This window comes from Haematobia irritans, chromosome 5 (assembly GCF_050003625.1).
Source record: "Haematobia irritans isolate KBUSLIRL chromosome 5, ASM5000362v1, whole genome shotgun sequence".
Lineage (NCBI taxonomy): Eukaryota > Metazoa > Arthropoda > Insecta > Diptera > Muscidae > Haematobia > Haematobia irritans.
The window spans coordinates 159,420,650-159,441,468 of NC_134401.1; the positions used below are offsets into that span (position 1 = coordinate 159,420,650).

Here is a 20,819-nt window from a genome sequence, read left to right on the forward strand (position 1 = left end):
TTCTAGAGAAATAAAATTTTGGAAAAACTTTCTATAGAAAAAAAAATTTAACAAATATATATAGAAATACAATTTTGACAAAATTTTCTATAAAAATGAAATATGAACAAAATTTTCTATAGAAATAAAATTTTGATAAATTTTTCTATAGAAATAAAATTTTGACAAATGTTTCTATAGAAATAAAATTTTGACAAAATTTTCTAGAGAAATAAAATTTTGACAAAATTTTCTATAAAAATAACATTTTAATAAAATTTTCTATAGAAATAAAATGTAAACAAAGTTGTCTATGAAAATAACAATTCGCAACAATTTCTATATGGATAAAATGTTGACAAAAATTTACATTGGAATAAAATTTTGACAAAATTTTCTATAAGAATAAAATTTTCTAGGGACAGACAATAGAAATAAAATTTTTACAAAATTTTCTATAGAAATAAAATTTTGTTGTTTTTGATTTTAGCCTAAAACCATGCAATGACTAAACTACAAGTGTAGCTTAACCAACAGAGGAATAGTATGTTTGTCAAATTTATTTGGGCAAAGCCCCATAGACTGCAAGGTGGTTGGTTGTACAGCTGTTTCGGAATTACCACATTCCTCATCAGCATCCTCTACTTACTGTCAACCAATTATCAGAATAAATTCGAGTAATTCACTCAACCCAAAGTGAACTACACTTGAACCTTCCGAAAATAGTTTGATAGTCGGCTACCGCCTAAACAAATTTGCAAGCATATCCCTTTTCCTTTGCCAAACTCAAATCATCGATTTGAATGTAGTTGGCTTGGTTTGTTTTTGAGCGTGCTTCCTCTATCTTCATTCATTTTGTTTGTTATTGTTGGTTTTCTCTATAAAATTTTGACAAAATTTTCTATAGAAATAAAATTTGACCAAATTTTATTTAGAAATAAAATTTTCACAACATTTTCTAGAGGAATAAAATTTTGACAAAATTTTCTGTAGAAATAAAATTTGACCAAATTTTCTAAATTCCTAATGGAAGGTAAAAATCTTTGGGTTTAACTAAATTAATTTTGAGTGTATATTATGATCAAGTAAAATAAGGGATTTTTTATAGCATCTTTTTTAAATTTTGTATAAAATTCCCTATCTTATGGGGTTTTTTTCCTCAAACCTAACAAACGTTTTCTTATCCTTATCTTTGTGTATTTTTAGAAAATGCCACCCGTTATTGTCATGCAAATGGAACATGGGATCAATACACGAACTATGATGCCTGTATGCATTTAACCCAACCTGCCACTATCTCCGAATTCGAGCCGATAATTGAATTGCCAACGATTATCTACTACATTGGCTATACCATAAGTCTGGTGTCACTAACCTTGGCCATTGCGGTGTTTGTGTATTACAAGTAAGTGGTGGTGTGGGATTTTGTGAATCCGTTTGTATTTTTTTATCGCTTGTATCTTTTAAGTCCTTAGAAAGTATTAAAAATTTACAAAAATACACATTAAATATTCAAAGTATTTTTGTCTGACTGACTTTAATTTTCCATGGTTGGGGTTGTTTGAAGGAAATTAGCCTTTTGATATGGGGAAAATAAATTAAAAAACGAAATTCAACGAAAAGTTAAACAAAACGAAGAAAATAATGAATGAAAAATAAAGCTTTTAAGTTAATGAGCTTCTTATTTGTGGTATTGTGGATTATGGTTGTTGTTGCATTTCATCCTTTGTTGATTCGTGATTTCTGACTGTAAGAATTTGCAAAGGTGTGTGTTTGTATGGCGAAGAGAGAAATATGAGCAAACTCACACACACTAAACAACACTTGAATACTTTTGTAAAAAGTAATTAAAGTTCATTTAAAGCTTGATTATTTTTTTTTCTAAAAAGTAATTGCAAGATTTGCAAGATTTTTATTGTTAGGGAAAAATTTGAGGTTAGAAGTATAATATTCTAAGAACATTTTACCAAAAATTTACACAAATTAATAGAAAATTTTATTTCTATAGAAAATTTTGTCTAAATTTAATTTCTATAGAAAATTTTGTTAAAATTTTATTTCTACAGAAAATTTTTTTCAAAAATTTATTTCTATAGAAAATTTTGTCAAAATGGTATTTCTATAGAAAATTTTATTTCTATTGAAAATTTAGTCAAAATTGTATTTCTATCGAAAATTTTGTCCGAATTCTATTACTAGAATTTGTCAAAATTTTATTTTTATAAAATTTTATTCCTATATTTTTTGTCAACATTTTATTACTACAGAAAATTTTGTCAAAATTTTATTTCTATACAACATTTTGTCGAAATTTTATTTTTATAGAAAATTTTATCAAAATTTTATTTTGATAGAAAATTTTGTCAAAATATTATTTTTATAGAAGTTTTTGTTAACATTTTGTTTTTATAGAAAATTTTTCTGAAAATTTTATTTCTATAGAAAATTTTCTGAAAATTTTTTGCCTATAGAAAATTTTCTGAAAATTATATTCCTTTGGACAGTTTTGTCAATTTTTTTTCTATGGAAAATTTTATTTCTATATAAAATTTTGTCGAAATTCTATATCTATAGGAAATTTTGTCAAAATTGTATTCCTTTAGACAAATTTGTCAATTTTTTTTTCTATTGAAAGTTTTATTTCTATAGAAAATTTGGTCGAAATTCTATATCTATAGGTAATTTTGTTAAAATTTTTTTGTTACCACACAGCAACAGAAGTGAGAGGATAACACCAGTGACATAGGTTTTAATTTTATTGATTTATTTTATTCCCGTCGATGATTTCCGAAGGAGATCGAAATATCGAATTATAAAAAAATAAAACAGAAAATAAAACTCTGACCTCGAGCTTGAATTTACAAAAAGAAAACAGAAGGTAATAAACAAAAAGGCCAAAAAACAAAAACAACAAACTTACATAAAATTTATTTCTACAGAAAATTTTGTCAAAATTTTATTTTTGTCGAAAATTTTGCCCGAATTCTATTTCTAGAATTTGTCAAAATGTTATTTTTATAAAATTTTATTTCTATAAAATTTTTTGTCAACATTTTATTACTGTAGAAAATTTTGTCAAAATTTTATTTTATACAAAATTTTGTCAAAATTTAATTTCTATACAAAATTTTGTCAAAATTTTATTTCTATAAAAAATTGTGTCGAAATTTTATTTTTATAGAAAATTTTGTCAAAATTTTATTTTTATAGAAAATTTTGTTAAAATTTTATTTCTACAGAAAATTTTTTTCAAAAATTTATTTCTATAGAAAATTTTGTCAAAATGGTATTTCTATAGAAAATTTTATTTCTATTGAAAATTTAGTCAAAATTGTATATCTATCGAAAATTTTGTCCGAATTCTATTCTTAGAAGTTGGCAAAATTTTATTTTTATAAAATTTTATTTCTATAATATTTTTTGTCAACATTTTATTACTATAGAAAATTTTGTCAAAATTTTATTTCTATACAACATTTTGTCGAAATTTTGTTTTTATAGAAAATTTTATCAAAATTTTATTTTGATAGAAAATTTTGTCAAAATATTATTTTTATAGAAATTTTTGTTAACATTTTGTTTTTATAGAAAATTGTTCTGAAAATTTTATTTCTATAGAAAATTTTCTGAAAATTTTTTGCCTATAGAAAATTTTCTGAAAATTATATTCCTTTTGACAGTTTTGTCAATTTTTTTTTCTATGGAAAATTTTATTTCTATATAAAATTTTGTCGAAATTCTATATCTATAGGAAATTTTGTCAAAATTGTATTCCTTTAGACAAATTTGTCAATTTTTTTTCTATTGAAAGTTTTATTTCTATAGAAAATTTGGTCGAAATTCTATATCTATAGGTAATTTTGTCAAATTTTTTTTTCTATAGAAAATTTTGTTAAAATTTTTTTGTTACCACACAGCAACAGAAGTGAGAGGATAACACCAGTGACATAGGTTTTAATTTTATTTATTTATTTTATTCCCGTCGATGATTTCCGAAGGAGATCGAAATATCGAATTATAAAAAAATAAAACAGAAAATAAAACTCTGACCTCGAGCTTGAATTTACAAAAAGAAAACAGAAGGTAATAAACAAAAAGGCCAAAAAACAAAAACAACAAACTTACATAAAATTTTATTTCTACAGAAAATTTTGTCAAAATTTTATTTATGTCGAAAATTTTGTCCGAATTCTATTTCTAGAATTTGTCAAAATGTTATTTTTATAAAATTTTATTTCTATAAAATTTTTTGTCAACATTTTATTACTGTAGAAAATTTTGTCAAAATTTTATTTTATACAAAATTTTGTCGAAATTTTATTTTGATAGAAAATTTTGTCAAAATTTAATTTCTATACAAGATTTTGTCAAAATTTTATTTCTATAAAAAATTGTATCGAAATTTTCTTTTTATAGAAAATTTTGTCAAAATTTTATTTTTATAGAAAACTTTGTCTAAATTTTATTTTTATAGAAAATTTTGTCAAAATTTTATTTTTATAGAAAATTTTGTCTAAATTTTATTTTTATAGAAAATTTTTTTAAAATATTTAATTTTTATAGAAAATTATGTCAAAATATTATTTTTATAAACATTTTTGTCAAAATCTTATTTCTATAGAAAATTTTCTGAAAATTTTATAAATACCTATAGAAAACTTTGTCAAAATTGTATTCCTTTAGACAATTTTGTCAATTTTTGTTATACCCTCCACCATAGGATGGGGGTATATTAACTTTGTCATTCCGTTTGTAACACATCGAAATATTGCTATAAGACCCCATATATTCTGGGTGCTGGTGAAATTCTGAGTCGATCTGAGCATGTCCGTCCGTCCGTCTGTCTGTTTAAATCACGCTAACTTCCGAACGAAACAAGCTATCGACGTGAAACTTCGCACAAGTAGTTGTTATTGAAGTAGGTCGGATGGTATTGCAAATGGGCCATATCGGTCCACTTTTACGTAAAGCCCCCATATAAACGGACTCCCAAATTTGGCTTGCGCATCCTCTCAGAGAAGCAAATTTCATCCGATCCGGGTGAAATTTGGTACATGGTGTTAGTATATGGTCTCTAACAACCATACAAAAATTGGTCCACATTGGTCCATAATTATATATAGCCCCCATATAAACCGATCTCCCGATTTGGCTTGCGGAGCCTCAAAGAGAAGCAAATTTCATCCGATCCGGCTGAAAACCGATTATAAACCGATTCCCCGATTTGGCTTGCGGAGCCTCTAAGAGAAGCAAATTTCATCCGATCTGGCTGAAATTTGGTACATGGTGTTAGTATGTGGTCTCTAACAACCACGCAAAAATTTGTCCACATCGGTCCATAACTATTTATAGCCCCCATATAAACCGATCACCAGAATTGACCTCCGGAGCCTCTTGGAAGACCAAAATTCATCTGATTTACTTGAAATTTGGTACGTGGTGTTAATATATGGCCTCAAACACCCATGCAAAAATTGGTCGAAATCGGTCCATAATTAATATAGGCCCCATATAAACTGATCACCAAAAAGTTTTTCAGCGATGGATTATCCCACCTCAGTAATGCTGGTGACATTGCTGAGGGTTTCAAAGCTTCTCTAAGTGGTTTCACTGCAATGTGGAACGCCGTTCGGACTCGGCTATAAAAAGGAGGTCCCTTGTCATTAAGCTTAACATGGAATCGGGCAGTACTCAGTGATAAGAGATAAATTTACCAATGTGGTATCACAATGGACTGAATAGTCTAAGTGAACCTGATACATCGCGCTGCCACCTAACCTAACCTAAACCGATCACCAGATTTGACCTCCGGAGCCCCTTGGAAGAGCAAAATTCATTCGATTCAGTTGAAATTTGGTACGTGATATTAGTATATGGTATCCAACAACCATGTAGGAATTGGTTCATATCAGTCCATAATTATATATAGCCCCCATATAAACCGATCCCCAGAGGACCTCCGGCCTTTTTAAGAAGCAAAATTCATCCGATCTGGTTGAAATTTGGTACGTGGTGGTAGTATATGATATTTAACAACCATGTCAAAAGTGGTCCATATCAGTCCATAATCATATATAGCCCCCATATAAACCGATCCCGAGATTTGGTTTTGGAGCCTCTTGGAGGAGAAAATTTCATCGGAGTCAGTTGAAATTTGTTACTTTGTGCTAGTATATGGCCGTTAACAACCATGCCTAACTAGGTCTATGGGAGCCACCGTGGTGCAATAGTTAGCATGCTCGCCTTGCATAACATACACAATTCGATTCGATTCCTGCTTCGACCGAACACCATAAAGTTTGTCAGCGTTAGATTATCCCAACTCAGTAATGCTGGTGACATTTCTGAGGGTTTCAAAACTTCTCTAAGTGGTTTCACTGCAATGTGGAACGCCGTTCGGACTCGGATATAAAAAGGAGGTCCTTTGTCATTGAGCTTAACATAGAATCGGGCAGCACTCAGTGATAAGAGAGAAGTTCACCAATGTGGTATCATAATGGACTGAATAGTCTAAGTGAGCCTGATACATCGGGCTGCCACCTAACCTAACCTAACCAGGTCCATATCGGTCTATAGTTATATATAGCTCTCAGATAAATTTTTGTGGTCTAACACACAAAAAATTTTTTTCTTGTTCAATCACGAAATTAATTGATCCAATTAATTTTTTAATTGAAATGTCTTCAATCACAGAAATGATAGTATCAATTAAAAAATTAATTGAAGGTCAATTAAAAAATAATTGATCCAATTAAAAAATTAATTGATACTATTAATTTTTGTGATTGATTTTTGTTTCAATTAAAAAATTTGTTGAATCAATTAAATTTTTAATTGAAAATTTTTTAAAACGCAATTAAAATTTTAATTGGAAAAATTTTCGTGAATTTTTTTTTCTGTGAATATATACCGCGTATGAACTAACTCACAATTTAGAAAACGATGTTAAAAAGTTTTAAGATACCACAACCCAAGTAATTCGTAGAAGTTTCTACGCAATCCATGATGGAGGGTACATAAGATTCGGCCTTGCCGAACTTACGGCCGTATATACTTGTTTTCTATTGAAAGTTTTATTTCTATAGAAAATTTTGTCAAAATTTTATTTCTATAGAAAATTTTGTCAAAATTTTATTTCTATAGAAAATATTGTCAAAATTTTATTGCTGTACAAAATTTTGACAAAATTTTATTTCTATAGAAAATTTTGTTAAAATTTTATTTCTATAGAATTTTTTTCAAAATTTTAGTTCTATAGAGAATTTTTGCAAAATCTTATTTTCGTAGAAAATGTTGTCAAAATTTTATTTCTAAAGAAAAATTTGTCAAAATTTTATTGCTGTACAAAATTTTGACAAAATTTTATTTCTATAGAAAATTTTATGAAAATTTTATTTCTATAGAAAATTTTATCGAAATTTTATGTCTATAGAAAATTTTGTTGATATTCTATTTCTAAATCAAAAACTCGATATTTGCTGATTTTCCACATTTGATATATAAATTTAACTTTATATTTATGATCATATCATCTGTGGCGATAAAGTGTTCAAGGAAAATTCTATAAATTTTACATGGTGATAGGTATTACAGATGTGGCACGGTCGGAGTTTCGGCCACATACACTAGTTTTAATATATTGAGGTAATATGGATATATTTGTAAAAATATATTCATATCAAAACCGATAATAACGTGATGGGAAATTATACTGAATTGCCAATTGATAATATTTGGACCATTAAGGTTTTATCAAAATTTGTCAATAAATTCCATAATGATTTCCGTTAATTTCCGCTATATAAAAAAGTCCCAACAATCAACTGTCATGTCAACATATTTTTGTCTTCCATCATGGGAAGTAAACATTTCTATGACATTTTCCTCTTAATATAAATTTTTCTACAAATTGAGATTACATTCAGGATATATGTCTTCTATCAAAATTCCCCCCCACACACAAACAATCCTCTATATATTTAGAATTCCCCATACCTTCGTTATTTAATCTTCAAGAATATCATGGTACTTCTACTTAAGTGCTCGAACTGGGCGTATGAGTAATTAATTGCCCATACTTAAGAATGTTTTTCATTTGCTTAGAACTTCCTTGGGGATTAATACTTGAAAAACACTTGGAACGTTGCCACCATCAATTATTCTCATACTCTCAAGTATTTTGTTTGTTTGCAAATTGTTGTGACATTGTTGATCCTTTTTCAGGTCAACCCTATTCACACAAACACATTCTCACATTTGGACACTCAAACACAAAAACATACTCGCTCTCTCTGCACTTATGTCATGAGACATTGTAATATGTCAAAGTATCAAAGGATTACGAAAGAAACATTTCTCTGAAGAGATTATGCCATGTTAAAAGATGAATGTGTGGTTCATAAGGGATATGTTATTAGCTAAAAAGCAAATAAGTCTATCAAAAAAAGGTGAAATGTGAAACAGTGAATTATTCTCAGCAACGTAGGGATTTTATTATGATTTGTTTAAAATAAAAATCTACATTATGAATTATTTCTCAAAAATATTCCACAAGAGAAAAATGAGAAATTTTCTCTCACATGAATGAGAATTTAATGAAGTGAACTTAGAAATCTCAAAACCAATAAACACAAAGCGGTCCGAGTTGGATAAATGGGCATGGGGGACACATAAATCGATTTATGTATCGGAAGGACGAAAAAATACTATTGGGTGGCATAGAAAAGAACTGCAGAACTACTCAATGAATGTAGCACGACAATCAGGAGGACCGTGGGTATAATAGCCGGCCACCTAGAATTGAGAGCACATCTGTGCGGAATAGGAGGATCAGAGGATGGTGCATGTGGGGCTTGTTTTGAAGATGGTAAGACCTTAGACCACTACCATTGTCACTGCTCTTTACTAGGCAAAGAGATGATCATAGTGGTGAAGAGGGGATTCGGGACCTTACCCAGCTGGGAAACAGAGACTGGAAACAAATTACGGAAATTCGTTAGAGATACAGAGTCTCTACACACAAAAATTTTTTTCTGATTCAATCACCAAATTAATTGATCCAATTAATTTTTTAATTGAAATGTCTTCAATCACGAAAATGATAGTATCAATCACAGTTTTAATTGGGCATAGAAAAAATTCTTGATTAAAAAATTAATTGATTTTTCAGCAAATTTCAATTAATTTTTTAATTGATTCAATTAAAAATTTAATTGATGTTGATTGCAAAACTCAATTAATTTATTAATTAAAAAAGGTAACTATTTTTAATTACTTTCTGAATTGGCTTAGAGTTTTTATTTGGATTAACAAGTGATTTTTAATTAAAAATTAAAAAAAAATCAGCGCTTTTTTTAATGAATTAGTCTTCCGAATTTGATTAAAAAGTTAATTGTATCAATTAATTTTTTAATTAAAAATTTTCAATCATTGACTTAATTAACTTAATGTTTCTATCATGATTAAAAAGTTAATTGTATCAATTAATTTATTAATTGAAAAAATTTTCAACTTCAATTAACTTTTTAATTGGAAATATTTTGGTGAAAGAAGAGGTTAGAGCTCACAAAAATCGGAATACTGGCTGTAGTCTGATAATTGGGATTTGTCTATTTCAGACCAAAAAAAAATGTGTTTTGTCTTCAATCACGAAATTAATTCATTCTATTAATTTTTAATTGAAATGTCTTCAGTCGCAGAAATGATAGTATCAATCACTAAAGTCAATTAAAAAATGAATTGATCCTTATAAGATCGCAAATGCTGATCAGCAAGGTGGAATATGGGATAATCCGAAGAACATATATACGGATCTGCCATGTACCCATTTAAGTGTGTCCAAATAAGCTTTTCCTTAAAATTGCTTCAGATTTAAATGTTTCCCATATTTTTATACCCTCCACCATAGAATGGGGGGGTATATTAACTTTGTCATTCCGTTTGTAACACATATATATTCTGGGTCGTGGTGAAATTCTGAGTCGATCTGAGCATGTCCGTCCGTCCGTCTGTTGAAATCACGCTAACTTCCGAACGAAACAAACTATCGACTTGAAACTTGGCACAAGTAGTTGTTATTGATGTAGGTCGCATGGAATTGCAAATGGGCCATGTCGGTCCTCTTTTACGTATAGCCCCCATATAAACGGACCCCCAGATTTGGCTTGCAGACCCTCTAGGAGAAGCAAATTTCATCCGATCCGGCTTAAATTTGGTACATGGTGTTGTTATATGGTCTCTCACAACCATGCAAAAATTGGTCCACATCGGTCCATAATTATATATAGCCCCCATATAAACCGATCACCAGATTTGACCTCCGAAGCCTCTTGGAAGACCAAAATTCATCTGATTCAGTTGATATTTGGTACGTGCTGTTAATATATGGTTTCAAACACCCATGCAAAAATTCGTCGAAATCGGTCCATAATTATATATAGCCCCCATATAAACCGATCCCTTGGCACAAGTAGTTGTTATTGATGTAGGTCGCATGGTATTGCAAATGGGCCATATCGGTCCACTTTTACGTATAGCCCCCATATAAACCGATTCCCCGATTTGGCTTGCGGAGCCTCTAAGAGAAGCAAATTTCATCCGATCCGGCTGAAATTTGGTACATGGTGTTAGTATATGGTCCCGAACAACCATGCAAAAATTGGTCCCCATCGGTCCATAAATATATATATATATATAGCCCCCATATAAACCGATCCCCCGATTTGGCTTGCAGAGTCTCTAAGAGAAACAAATTCATCCGATCTGGTTGAAATTTGGTACGTGGTGGTAGTATATGATATTTAACAACCATGCCAAAAGGGGTCCATATCAGTCTATAATAATTTATAGCCCCCATATAAACCGATCCCGAGATTTGGTGTTGGAGCCTCTTGGAGGAGCAAATTTCATCCGAGTGAGTTGAAATTTGTGGATGACAGTCTTTCGTAGAAGTTTCTACGTAATCCATGGTGGAGGGTACTTAAGATTCGGCCTGGCCGAACTTACGGCCGTATATACTTGTTTTTACTAACATTGTGTTCCACCCTAGTGGATTAGCCGACTCAAATTTTGAGTCTATCCATTTTGTAGAAGTCTATCAAATTCTGTCCAGATCGAGTGATATGTAAATGTATGTATTTGGGACAAACCTTTATATATAGCACCCAACATATTTGACGGATGTGATATGGTATCGAAAATTTGGATCTACAAAGTGGTGCAGGATATAATATAGTCGGCCCCGCCCGACTTTAGACTTTCCTTACTTGTTTTCCATTAAAATTTAGTCACAATTTTATTTCTATTTTGTCAACATTTTATTTCCGTCGAAATTTAATTTCTATAAAAATTTTTGTCAACATTTTATTTCTAAAGAAAATGTTGTCAAGATTTTATATCCATAGAAAATTTTGTCAAACTTTTATTTCCATGAAATATTTGTAATTTTTAATTTTATTTCCATAAAATATTTTGCAATATGTATCTACCAAATCATCAGGAATTCTACAAATCTTCCAAATAGTAAAAAATCTACCATTTTTGGTAGAATCCTACCAACTGTGGGAACCGTGGCAGATATGCGCCTTTTAGAACGCTAGGTCTAGCATTAGGTTAGGTTAGGTGGCGGCCCGATGTATCAGGCTTACTTAGACTATTCAGTCCATTGTGATACCACATTGGTAAACTTATCTCTTATCACTGAGTGTTGCCCGATTCCATGTTAAGCTTAATGACAAGGGACCTCCTTTTTATAGCCGAGTCCGAACGGCGTTCCACATTGCAGTGAAACCACTTAGAGAAGCTTTGAAACCCTCAGAAATGTCAACAGCATTACTGAGATGGGATAATCCACTGCTGAAAAACTTTTTGGTGTTCGGTCGAAGCAGGAATCGAACCAACGATCTTGTGTATACACGCCGGGCGTGCTAACCATTGCACCAAAAGAGATCCATTAGATCAGGCAGCACACCAGACAGGATTCATGGGGATACTGTAGCTGAAGCGGTGGGAATCTACAAGGTTAATCCGAAGCTCGACCAACGACCATAAAACCGCGACGAACAGACCTCCCGCCACAGATCAGGCAAGTGCATCCGCTTCAATTCCTACCTATCAGTAATTAATAGGAGCGTAGCCGACGTTTGTCCAATCTGTTACATGTTCGCTTACCCAGCTAAACGTATCCGACTCATCAACAGATCACTCTGGACACAAACCATCCTAGTCGAAGAGTTCCTTGATCTGGAGACTAGCTGATATAAAACAAAAGTGGATGACATCACGCATAATTGTGGGGGGTAATACACCGCTGAATAACATTTTGTAGTTCGGTCAAAACCCATGACCCTTTCTATGCAAATCGGTCATACTCCGAACAGGGCATACCTTTCAGCCGAATAAGAAGATCAAAGTCGTCTGTTTTGTAAGTTTCGAAAAGGGTATTTTTAACCCTTTCACTACCGATGTCCACCTAGAAGGACATTCGAAAAATACACCAAATTCTATTTTCCCACTTAGTTTCGATTTATTTCTCGATGTTATTTTAAAGTAGAGGCTTTAATCTAAATAAGCTATAAATATTTTCCATATTGGTGAGCACTAAAAAACATTTTTATTAACTTCTTTAACAAAAATTTGAGACAATTTTTCTACTGTATGTTTCTACTAAATGGACATTTATACAAAAACTATAGCTGATACTTTTACGGGTTCTTTTTTTTGTATTTTTTCTCACACTGTGAAAGATATTATAGGCCAAATAGCGCTTATTTTCGTAAGACCATTTGGTCACAATTCAAGAATCAAGTTTTCAGAACAAGCTCATATAGGTTCTCAAAATGGCATTTTTTGTTCTAAAGGGTGATTTGTTAAGAGCTTGATAACTTTTTTTAAAAAAAAACGCATAAAATTTGCAAAATCTCATCGGTTCTTTATTTGAAACGTTAGATTGGTCCATGACATTTACTTTTTGAAGATAATTTCATTTAAATGTTGACCGCGGCTGCGTCTTAGGTGGTCCATTCGGAAAGTCCAATTTTGGGCAACTTTTTCGAGCATTTCGGCCGGAATAGCCCGAATTTCTTCGGAAATGTTGTCTTCCAAAGCTGGAATAGTTGCTGGCTTATTTCTGTAGACTTTAGACTTGACGTAGCCCCACAAAAAATAGTCTAAAGGCGTCAAATCGCATGATCTTGGTGGCCAACTTACCGGTCCATTTCTTGAGATGAATTGTTCTCCGAAGTTTTCCCTCAAAATGGCCATAGAATCGCGAGCTGTGTGGCATGTAGCGCCATTTTGTTGAAACCACATGTCAACCAAGTTCAGTTCTTCCATTTTTGGCAACAAAAAGTTTGTTAGCATCGAACGATAGCGATCGCCATTCACCGTAACGTTGCGTCCAACAGCATCTTTGAAAAAATACGGTCCAATGATTCCACCAGCGTACAAACCACACCAAACAGTGCTTTTTTCGGGATGCATGGGCAGTTCTTGAACGGCTTCTGGTTGCTCTTCACTCCAAATGCGGCAATTTTGCTTATTTACGTAGCCATTCAACCAGAAATGAGCCTCATCGCTGAACAAAATTTGTCGATAAAAAAGCGGAAACACATTTCGAACCGAACACTGATTTTGGTAATAAAATTCAATGATTTGCAAGCGTTGCTCGTTAGTAAGTCTATTCATGATGAAATGTCAAAGCATACTGAGCATCTTTCTCTTTGACACCATGTCTGAAATCCCACGTGATCTGTCAAATACTAATGCATGAAAATCCTAACCTCAAAAGAATCACCCTTTACATGCTGTTAGTACAAGTAAAAACAGAAGAAAAATTAAAGTTTTTAATATTAGGTTTATTTCGGTAGTAAAAGGGTTAAGAGTTGGAACATCCCTGTACCAGGACTTATTCGATCACTTTTGTGATGGGATATCTTGGGTTTTCTTCTATGATTTATTCCTTAGAATAGTGAAGGCTTTGCATATCATTTTGCTTTTAACGTGATACAAAATAATTAATAATTATTATTGGGGTGAAGTTCACTGTAGCACTTGCCTCCTAATTGTTCATGTTTGTGCAATTATCATTAATTACATTTAATAACAGTTTGCTACAGAAACAACAAAGAGAATAGCCAGATTTTAGGGATTTATATGAATAATCTAAGAATTCATTTATTTATATAACCAGCGGCTAATTTCATTAATTAATCAAAACATTGAGATATTACACAAATCAATTTGCCAATAATACTCATGCTAATCTTTGACCATTTTTGAATGAAGTTGAATACAAGTTTTGTGGTTATTTGTAAAACCCAAAAAAAAAAATGAAAAATTATTTATTCATTTATTTAAATAGGAAAATGATGTGGAAATTAAATAAAACAAATTTATTATATTATTTTATTGTATATATTAGGTTCTCAGGACTAATTTTTTTATCCATTCTGTCTCTTTTTTCTATTTTTTTTTATTTATATTGCCAACATATACTCCGCCAACTTTCTTTATGGGACTCATGAATTGGATGGTAATAAAATGATAACGTTAACAAATATACCATCACTTTGCTTGCTTCATATACAACAATCAACGTGGGCAATCAACCATGGCTTAATAATAAAAAAAAAACAACTGTGAATTATAACACAACGAAACGAATCAAAACAAACAAACACATAAACAATGGAAAATAACAACTGCACCAAACCAAATCTTTTTCTATATACGCTGTGATGACAATTGTTTGCTCTCTATTGTTGTTGTTTTGTTTTTCTCAACATCTTTAATAACTACGCCAACCTCGGCTATTGTGACAATTGCTTGATGTGAACCTGTTTCTCGTCGCACTCTCTCTCTCCCTCTCTACAATCATCACCCACTATACTAACTGGCTTCATTACATGCTAACGGCCATTTGTTTTTTGATACTCCGCTCCGCTAACTATACAATGACTGGGTTATACTGTCATCTTAAATATTTGTGCACACACATATGTGTTTGCGGATACGGATGTGGATATTTGTGTATATGTGTGTGTGTGCGGGTTGTTGTTTTCGTATGAATATATGGTTGCATTGCTGTGGTTTACCCTTAGAGAATTGCGTTGCTTGCGCAATTCCATACATGCGAATTTATTCTTTACATACATCATGTCGGGTCTACTATGGATATTAACACTCTCTGTACAGGTATGTATGTATGTATGTACGTATGTGTTTTGTGTGTTTATGTGAATATTTCTACGATGGGATTAGTGAGTGTATTTTATTATATATGCCACCAAGTTCTTAATTCATACAATATTGTTATGAGAAAAAAAAACACATACTCATATGTAGGTTTCTCTGTTCATTTTTGTTTAAGCATCTACACATAGTTCTCACCACTTAAGTAGTTATAAAAAGCTCAGTGTTTTATATATTGGGGTAGTGAGCACAGGAAAAAGGCATCCACAAGAAAAATACATCACCAAAATATTCCCTGTTCTTGTACGCAGTACATTATTGTACTCTACATGTAATGATATTATGGCTCCTATATGAGCCTATCAAAATTTTCTAAAAATTTTATTTCAATAGAAAATTTTGTCAACATTATTTCTATAGAAAATTTTGTCAAAATTTTTATTTCTATAGACAATTTTCTCTAACTTTTATTTCTATAGAAGGGTTTGTCAACATTTATTTCCATAGAAAATTTTGTCAAAATTTTATTTCTATAGAAAATTTTGACAAAATTTTATTTCTATAGAAAATTTTGTCAAAATTTTAGTTTTATAGAAAATTTTGTCAAAATTTTATTTTTATAGAAAATTTTGTCAAAATTTTATTTCTATACTAAATTTTGTGAACATTTTATTTCTATAGAAAATTTTGTCAAAATTTTATTTCTATAGAAAATTTTGTCAAAATTTTATTTTTATAGAAAATTTTGTCAAAATTTTATTTCTATAGAAAATTTTGTTAAAATTTTATTTCTATAGAAAACTTTGTGAACATTTTATTTCTATAGTAAATTTTGTTAAAATTTTATTTCTATAGAAAATTTTGTCAAAACTTTATTTCTATAGAAAATTTTGCCAAAATTTTATTTTTATAGAAAATTTTGTCAAAATTTTATTTTTATAGAAAATTTTTTCAAAATTATATTTCCATAGAAAATTTTGACAAAATTAAATGTTGACGCAACCCCAAAGAAAAATCGTAAAACAAAAATTATAATTGGAAAATTCATAAAAAATGCTAAACTTTTATAAAATTACAAGACAATTTTTTTCAAATAAAGGCAAAATAATTAAAAAAAGAAATAATAATATAATTTATAATTGGTAGCCTCTATTAAAAAAAACAAGTAAGGAAAGTCTAAAGTCGGGCGGGGCCGACAATATTATACACTGCACCACTTTGTAGATCTAAATTTTCGATACCATATCACATCCGTCAAATGTGTTGGGGGCTATAAGAAGGTTTGTCCCAAATACATACATTTAAATATCACTCGATCTGGACAGAATTTGATAGACTTCTACAAAATCTATAGACTCAAAATTTAAGTCGGCTAATGCACTAGGGAGGAACACAATGTTAGTGAAAAGTATGGGAAACATTTAAATCTGAAGCAATTTTAAGGAAACTTCGCAAAAGTTTATTTATGGTTTATCGCTCGATATATATGTATTAGAAGTTTAGGAAAATTAGAGTCATTTTTACAACTTTTCGACTCAGCAGTGGCGATTTTACAAGGAAAATGTTGGTATTTTGACCATTTTTGTCGAAATCAGAAAAACATATATATGGGAGCTATATCCACTCTGAACCGACTTCAACCAAATTTGGCACGCATAGCTACAATGCTAATTCTACTCCCTGTGCAAAATTTCAACTAAATCGGATTTAAAAATTGGCCTCTGTGGTCATATGAGTGTAAATCGGGCGAAAGCTATAAATGGGAGCTATATCTAAATCTGAACCGATTTCAATCAAATTTGGCACGCATAGCTACAATGCTAAATCTACTCCCCGTGCAAAATTACAACCAAATTGGGCCAAAACTCTGGCTATTAGAACCATATTAGTCCATATCGGGCGAAAGATATATATGGGAGCTATATCTAAATCTGAACCGATTTCAATCAAATTTTGCACACTTGACTATACTACTAATTGTACTCCTAGTGCAAAATTTCAGCCAAATTCGGCCAAAAATCTTGCTTCTGGGGCCATATAAGTCCATATCGGGCGAAAGATATATATGAGAGCTATATCTAAATTTGAACCGATTTCTTCCAAAATCAATAGGGTTCTATTCTGACCCAAATTAGGAACATGTGCCAAATTTGAAGGCGATTGGACTTAAATTGCGACCTAGACTTTAATCACAAAAATTTGTTCACAGACAGACGGACGGACAGACGGGCATGGTTATATCGACTCAAGAGCCCACCCTGAGCATTATTGCCAAAGACACCATGTGTCTATCTCGTCTCCTTCTGGGTGTTGCAAACATATGCACTAACTTATAATACCCTGTTCCACAGTGTGGCGCAGGGTATAATAATTAGACTCGAAATCAAGTAGAAATTATGCTGAGTTTCAAGTAAAAAACATCCTTAAAATAAAGAATTCAAAAACATATCCTAATTTAGAACGCTTTTTTACTTTGTATTCAAGATACAAAAAGTCCAGAAATTTAAAGATGATTTTATTAATTTTGAAAAATTTGTTAAAAATATTTTTCTATAGAAAATGTTCTTAAAAATTTCTTTCCTTAGAAAATTTTGTGAAAATTTTATTTCTATAGAAAATTTTTTCAAAATGTTATTTTTATAGACATTTTCACAAAATTTTATTTGTATAGCAATTTTCACAAATTTTTCATTTATATAGAAAATTTTGTCCAGATTTTATTTCTGTAGATCATTTTATCAAATTTTTATTTCTAAAGAAAAATTTGTCAAAATTTTATTTCTATATACAATTATTATCGATCATCTGTGATGCGCATTCTAGACTGTTGTTGTACGCAGTACTTTATTGTACTCTACATGTAATGATAATATGGCTCCTATATGAGCCTATCAACATTTTCTAAAATTTTTATTTCTATAGAAAATGTTGTGAACATTTTTCTATAGAAAATTTTGTCAACATTATTTCTATAGAAAATTTTTTCAAGATTTTCATTTCTATAGAAAAAATTAGCATTTTTATTTTTATAGAAGATTTTGTCAACATTTATTTTTATATAGAAAATTTTGTCAAAATGTCATTTCAAATTTTATTTCTATAGAAAATTTTCTCAAAATATTATTTTTATAGACATTTTCACAAAATTTTATTTCTATAGCAATTTTCACAACATTTTATTTATATAAAAAATTTTGTCCAGATTTTATTTCTGTAGACCATTTTGTCAAATTTTTATTTCTAAAGAAAAAATTGTCAAAATTTAATTTCTATAGACAATTTTTATTGATCATCTGTGATGCGCATTCTAGACTGTTGTTGTACGCAGTACATTATTGTACTCTACATGTAGTATAATCATGGCTCCTATATGAGCCTATCAACATTTTCTAAAAATTTTATTTCTACATAAAAAGTTGTCAACATTATTTCTATAGAAAATTTTGTCAAAATTTTTACTTTTATAGAAAATTTTGTCAAAATTTTTATTTCTATGGACAATTTTGTCAAAGTTTTATTTCTATAGAAAATTTTAGCAAAAATTTATTCCTATAGAAGGTTTTGTCAATATTTATTTCTATAGAAAATTTTGTCAAATTTTTATTTTTATAGAAAATTTTGTCAAAATTTTATTTCTATAGAAATTTTTATCCAAATTTTATTTCTATAGAAAATTTTGTCAGGTTTTTTCTATAGAAAATTTTTTTCAAAATTTTATTTCTATAGAAAATTCTCTCAAAACTTTATTTCTATAGAAAATTTTGTCAAATTTTTTCTATAGAAAAGTTTGTCAAATTTTGTCTATAGAATATTTTGTCAAAATTTTATTTCTATAGAATATTTTCCCAAAATTTAATTTCTATAGAATTTTTTTTTTAAACTTTTATTTCTATAAACAAGTCGGTCCATATTGCCATGTTCACAAGAAAATATCCGCCAATGTGCGAAATTTTGTTTTACTGTACTAAAAAAGAAAGGAAATCTTTCAAGAGCACCCTTGGATATTTAAGGTTCAATTCGGTTGAATATTCTTCCTATTTACTTGTAAAAAAAATCAAATATTTATTAAATTTTACTAAGTCATCATAATTCCATATTTTTTTTTTAATTTTTTAATGCTATACCTCACAACATCGTAAAATTTTTTTTTTCTCATGAGATTATGTAACATTGTTGATATATTTTCCCTCTTTTCCATTTCCCCATTTAGATTTCATTACATACAGGCTTGGCTGGGTGTATAATCTTGGTGACATTGTTCCATTTCTTCACATTGACAAATTTCTTTTGGATGCTGGTGGAAGGTGAGTGAGATCAAAGTGATTTCTTTTCTGTTCTGTTCGTTTTTTGTTGTTGTTTTGTTTTCATTTCTTTCAGCAAGCACGTTACGACTGTAGGCAATTTTGTGGGAATTTAATGGTTTAATGTCACGTTTTAAATTTCATGTCATACTCGTCCTATATATACCCCAGTATGTACGAGCATTGCAACATATTTTTTATGAGCGTTTTCTGTTTTTTTTTTTTTTTTGATATGGAAGTCATTAAATTTTTACCATGGAGCATTTTTAAAGTAAAGCTTTTTTTAAGACTTTTGAAGTTGCAACTCTTAAGAACAGGGAAAATTTTAAAGGAAATGCCATTGGAGTGAAAAATTCTTACGAAGACAAGTATATGGTCGATTGCCATTAACTTTAAATGCATCTACGAAATAAGTTTTCTTTTGATGGTTACTGCACCATAATCTTGGAAAGAAATGAAGAGGGTTTTTTTTTAGTATTGAAGGATTTTATACTTGAGTAAAAATTTAATTTATTACTGCATATAAATAAATAAATTACATCGCTGATGGATTTCCCAATAAGAGGTGTTATTCAAAGAAAAGTGTATAATGCCACATTTGGTAGAATTCTACCAAAAATTTTAAATTTTGTATTGTTTTGTAGATTGGTAAAATTTTTGATGGTTTGGTAGATTTTGCAATATATTCCTCTTCAACTAGGAGGTAATAAAGTTTTGACAAAATTTACTATCTATCTATTCTTATTCTTATATTCTTATATATATAAAATTCAATCTATGTTTGTTTATTTGTTTGTTTATTTGTATGTTCCGAGTTGGCTCCAAAACGGCTGAACCGATTTACTTGAAACTTTCAGAGATCGTAGGGGGCGTTCATGTGGTGAAAATAGGGTACCTCATTTTTTGACACCTGGTCGCGGAGGGGGACCTCCCCTTTGTCGGACTTTTTGAAAATTGGACCAAAGTTGACCGATTTGCTTGAAATTTTCATTCAAGGTTGGGGTTTGCATCTAGACAAAGATCCGCTACTTTATATTTCGATATTTGTGGCGGAGGGGGGGCTCCCCTTTGTTCGACTTTTTTTAAAGTACAGTGAAAAAACTAAAATTCTCTAAGTTATCTGAGATTTACAGAGAACATGCGGTGAGGTTATGGAATTAATATGGTGTACCTGATGATTTCATATGTGGACGGGCAGGGGGACCTCCCCCTTGCCCTACTTTTTGAAACTTGGAATAAAATTATGCGATTTGCTTGAAATTTTCATTGAATGTTGGGGTTGGCATCTAGAAAAAAATCCGCTACATTATTTTTCGATATTTGGTCGGGGAGGAGGACCACTTATTTGCC

The 20,819-nt window shown here is 30.3% G+C and overlaps 1 protein-coding gene across 3 annotated transcripts in view; it reads left to right on the plus strand.

Annotated features, from left to right (window-relative positions):
* Nucleotides 1-20,819, plus strand: part of Dh44-R1 (Diuretic hormone 44 receptor 1) — a 134,936-nt gene that overhangs the window by 82,702 nt on the left and 31,415 nt on the right. For all 3 annotated transcript variants that reach the window (XM_075312263.1, XM_075312262.1, XM_075312261.1), the window contains exons 3-5: nucleotides 1,186-1,384; nucleotides 15,078-15,171; nucleotides 19,379-19,472. In XM_075312263.1, the coding sequence (XP_075168378.1) occupies nucleotides 1,186-1,384; nucleotides 15,078-15,171; nucleotides 19,379-19,472 (387 nt within the window). The remainder of the gene's footprint in view (nucleotides 1-1,185; nucleotides 1,385-15,077; nucleotides 15,172-19,378; nucleotides 19,473-20,819) is intronic.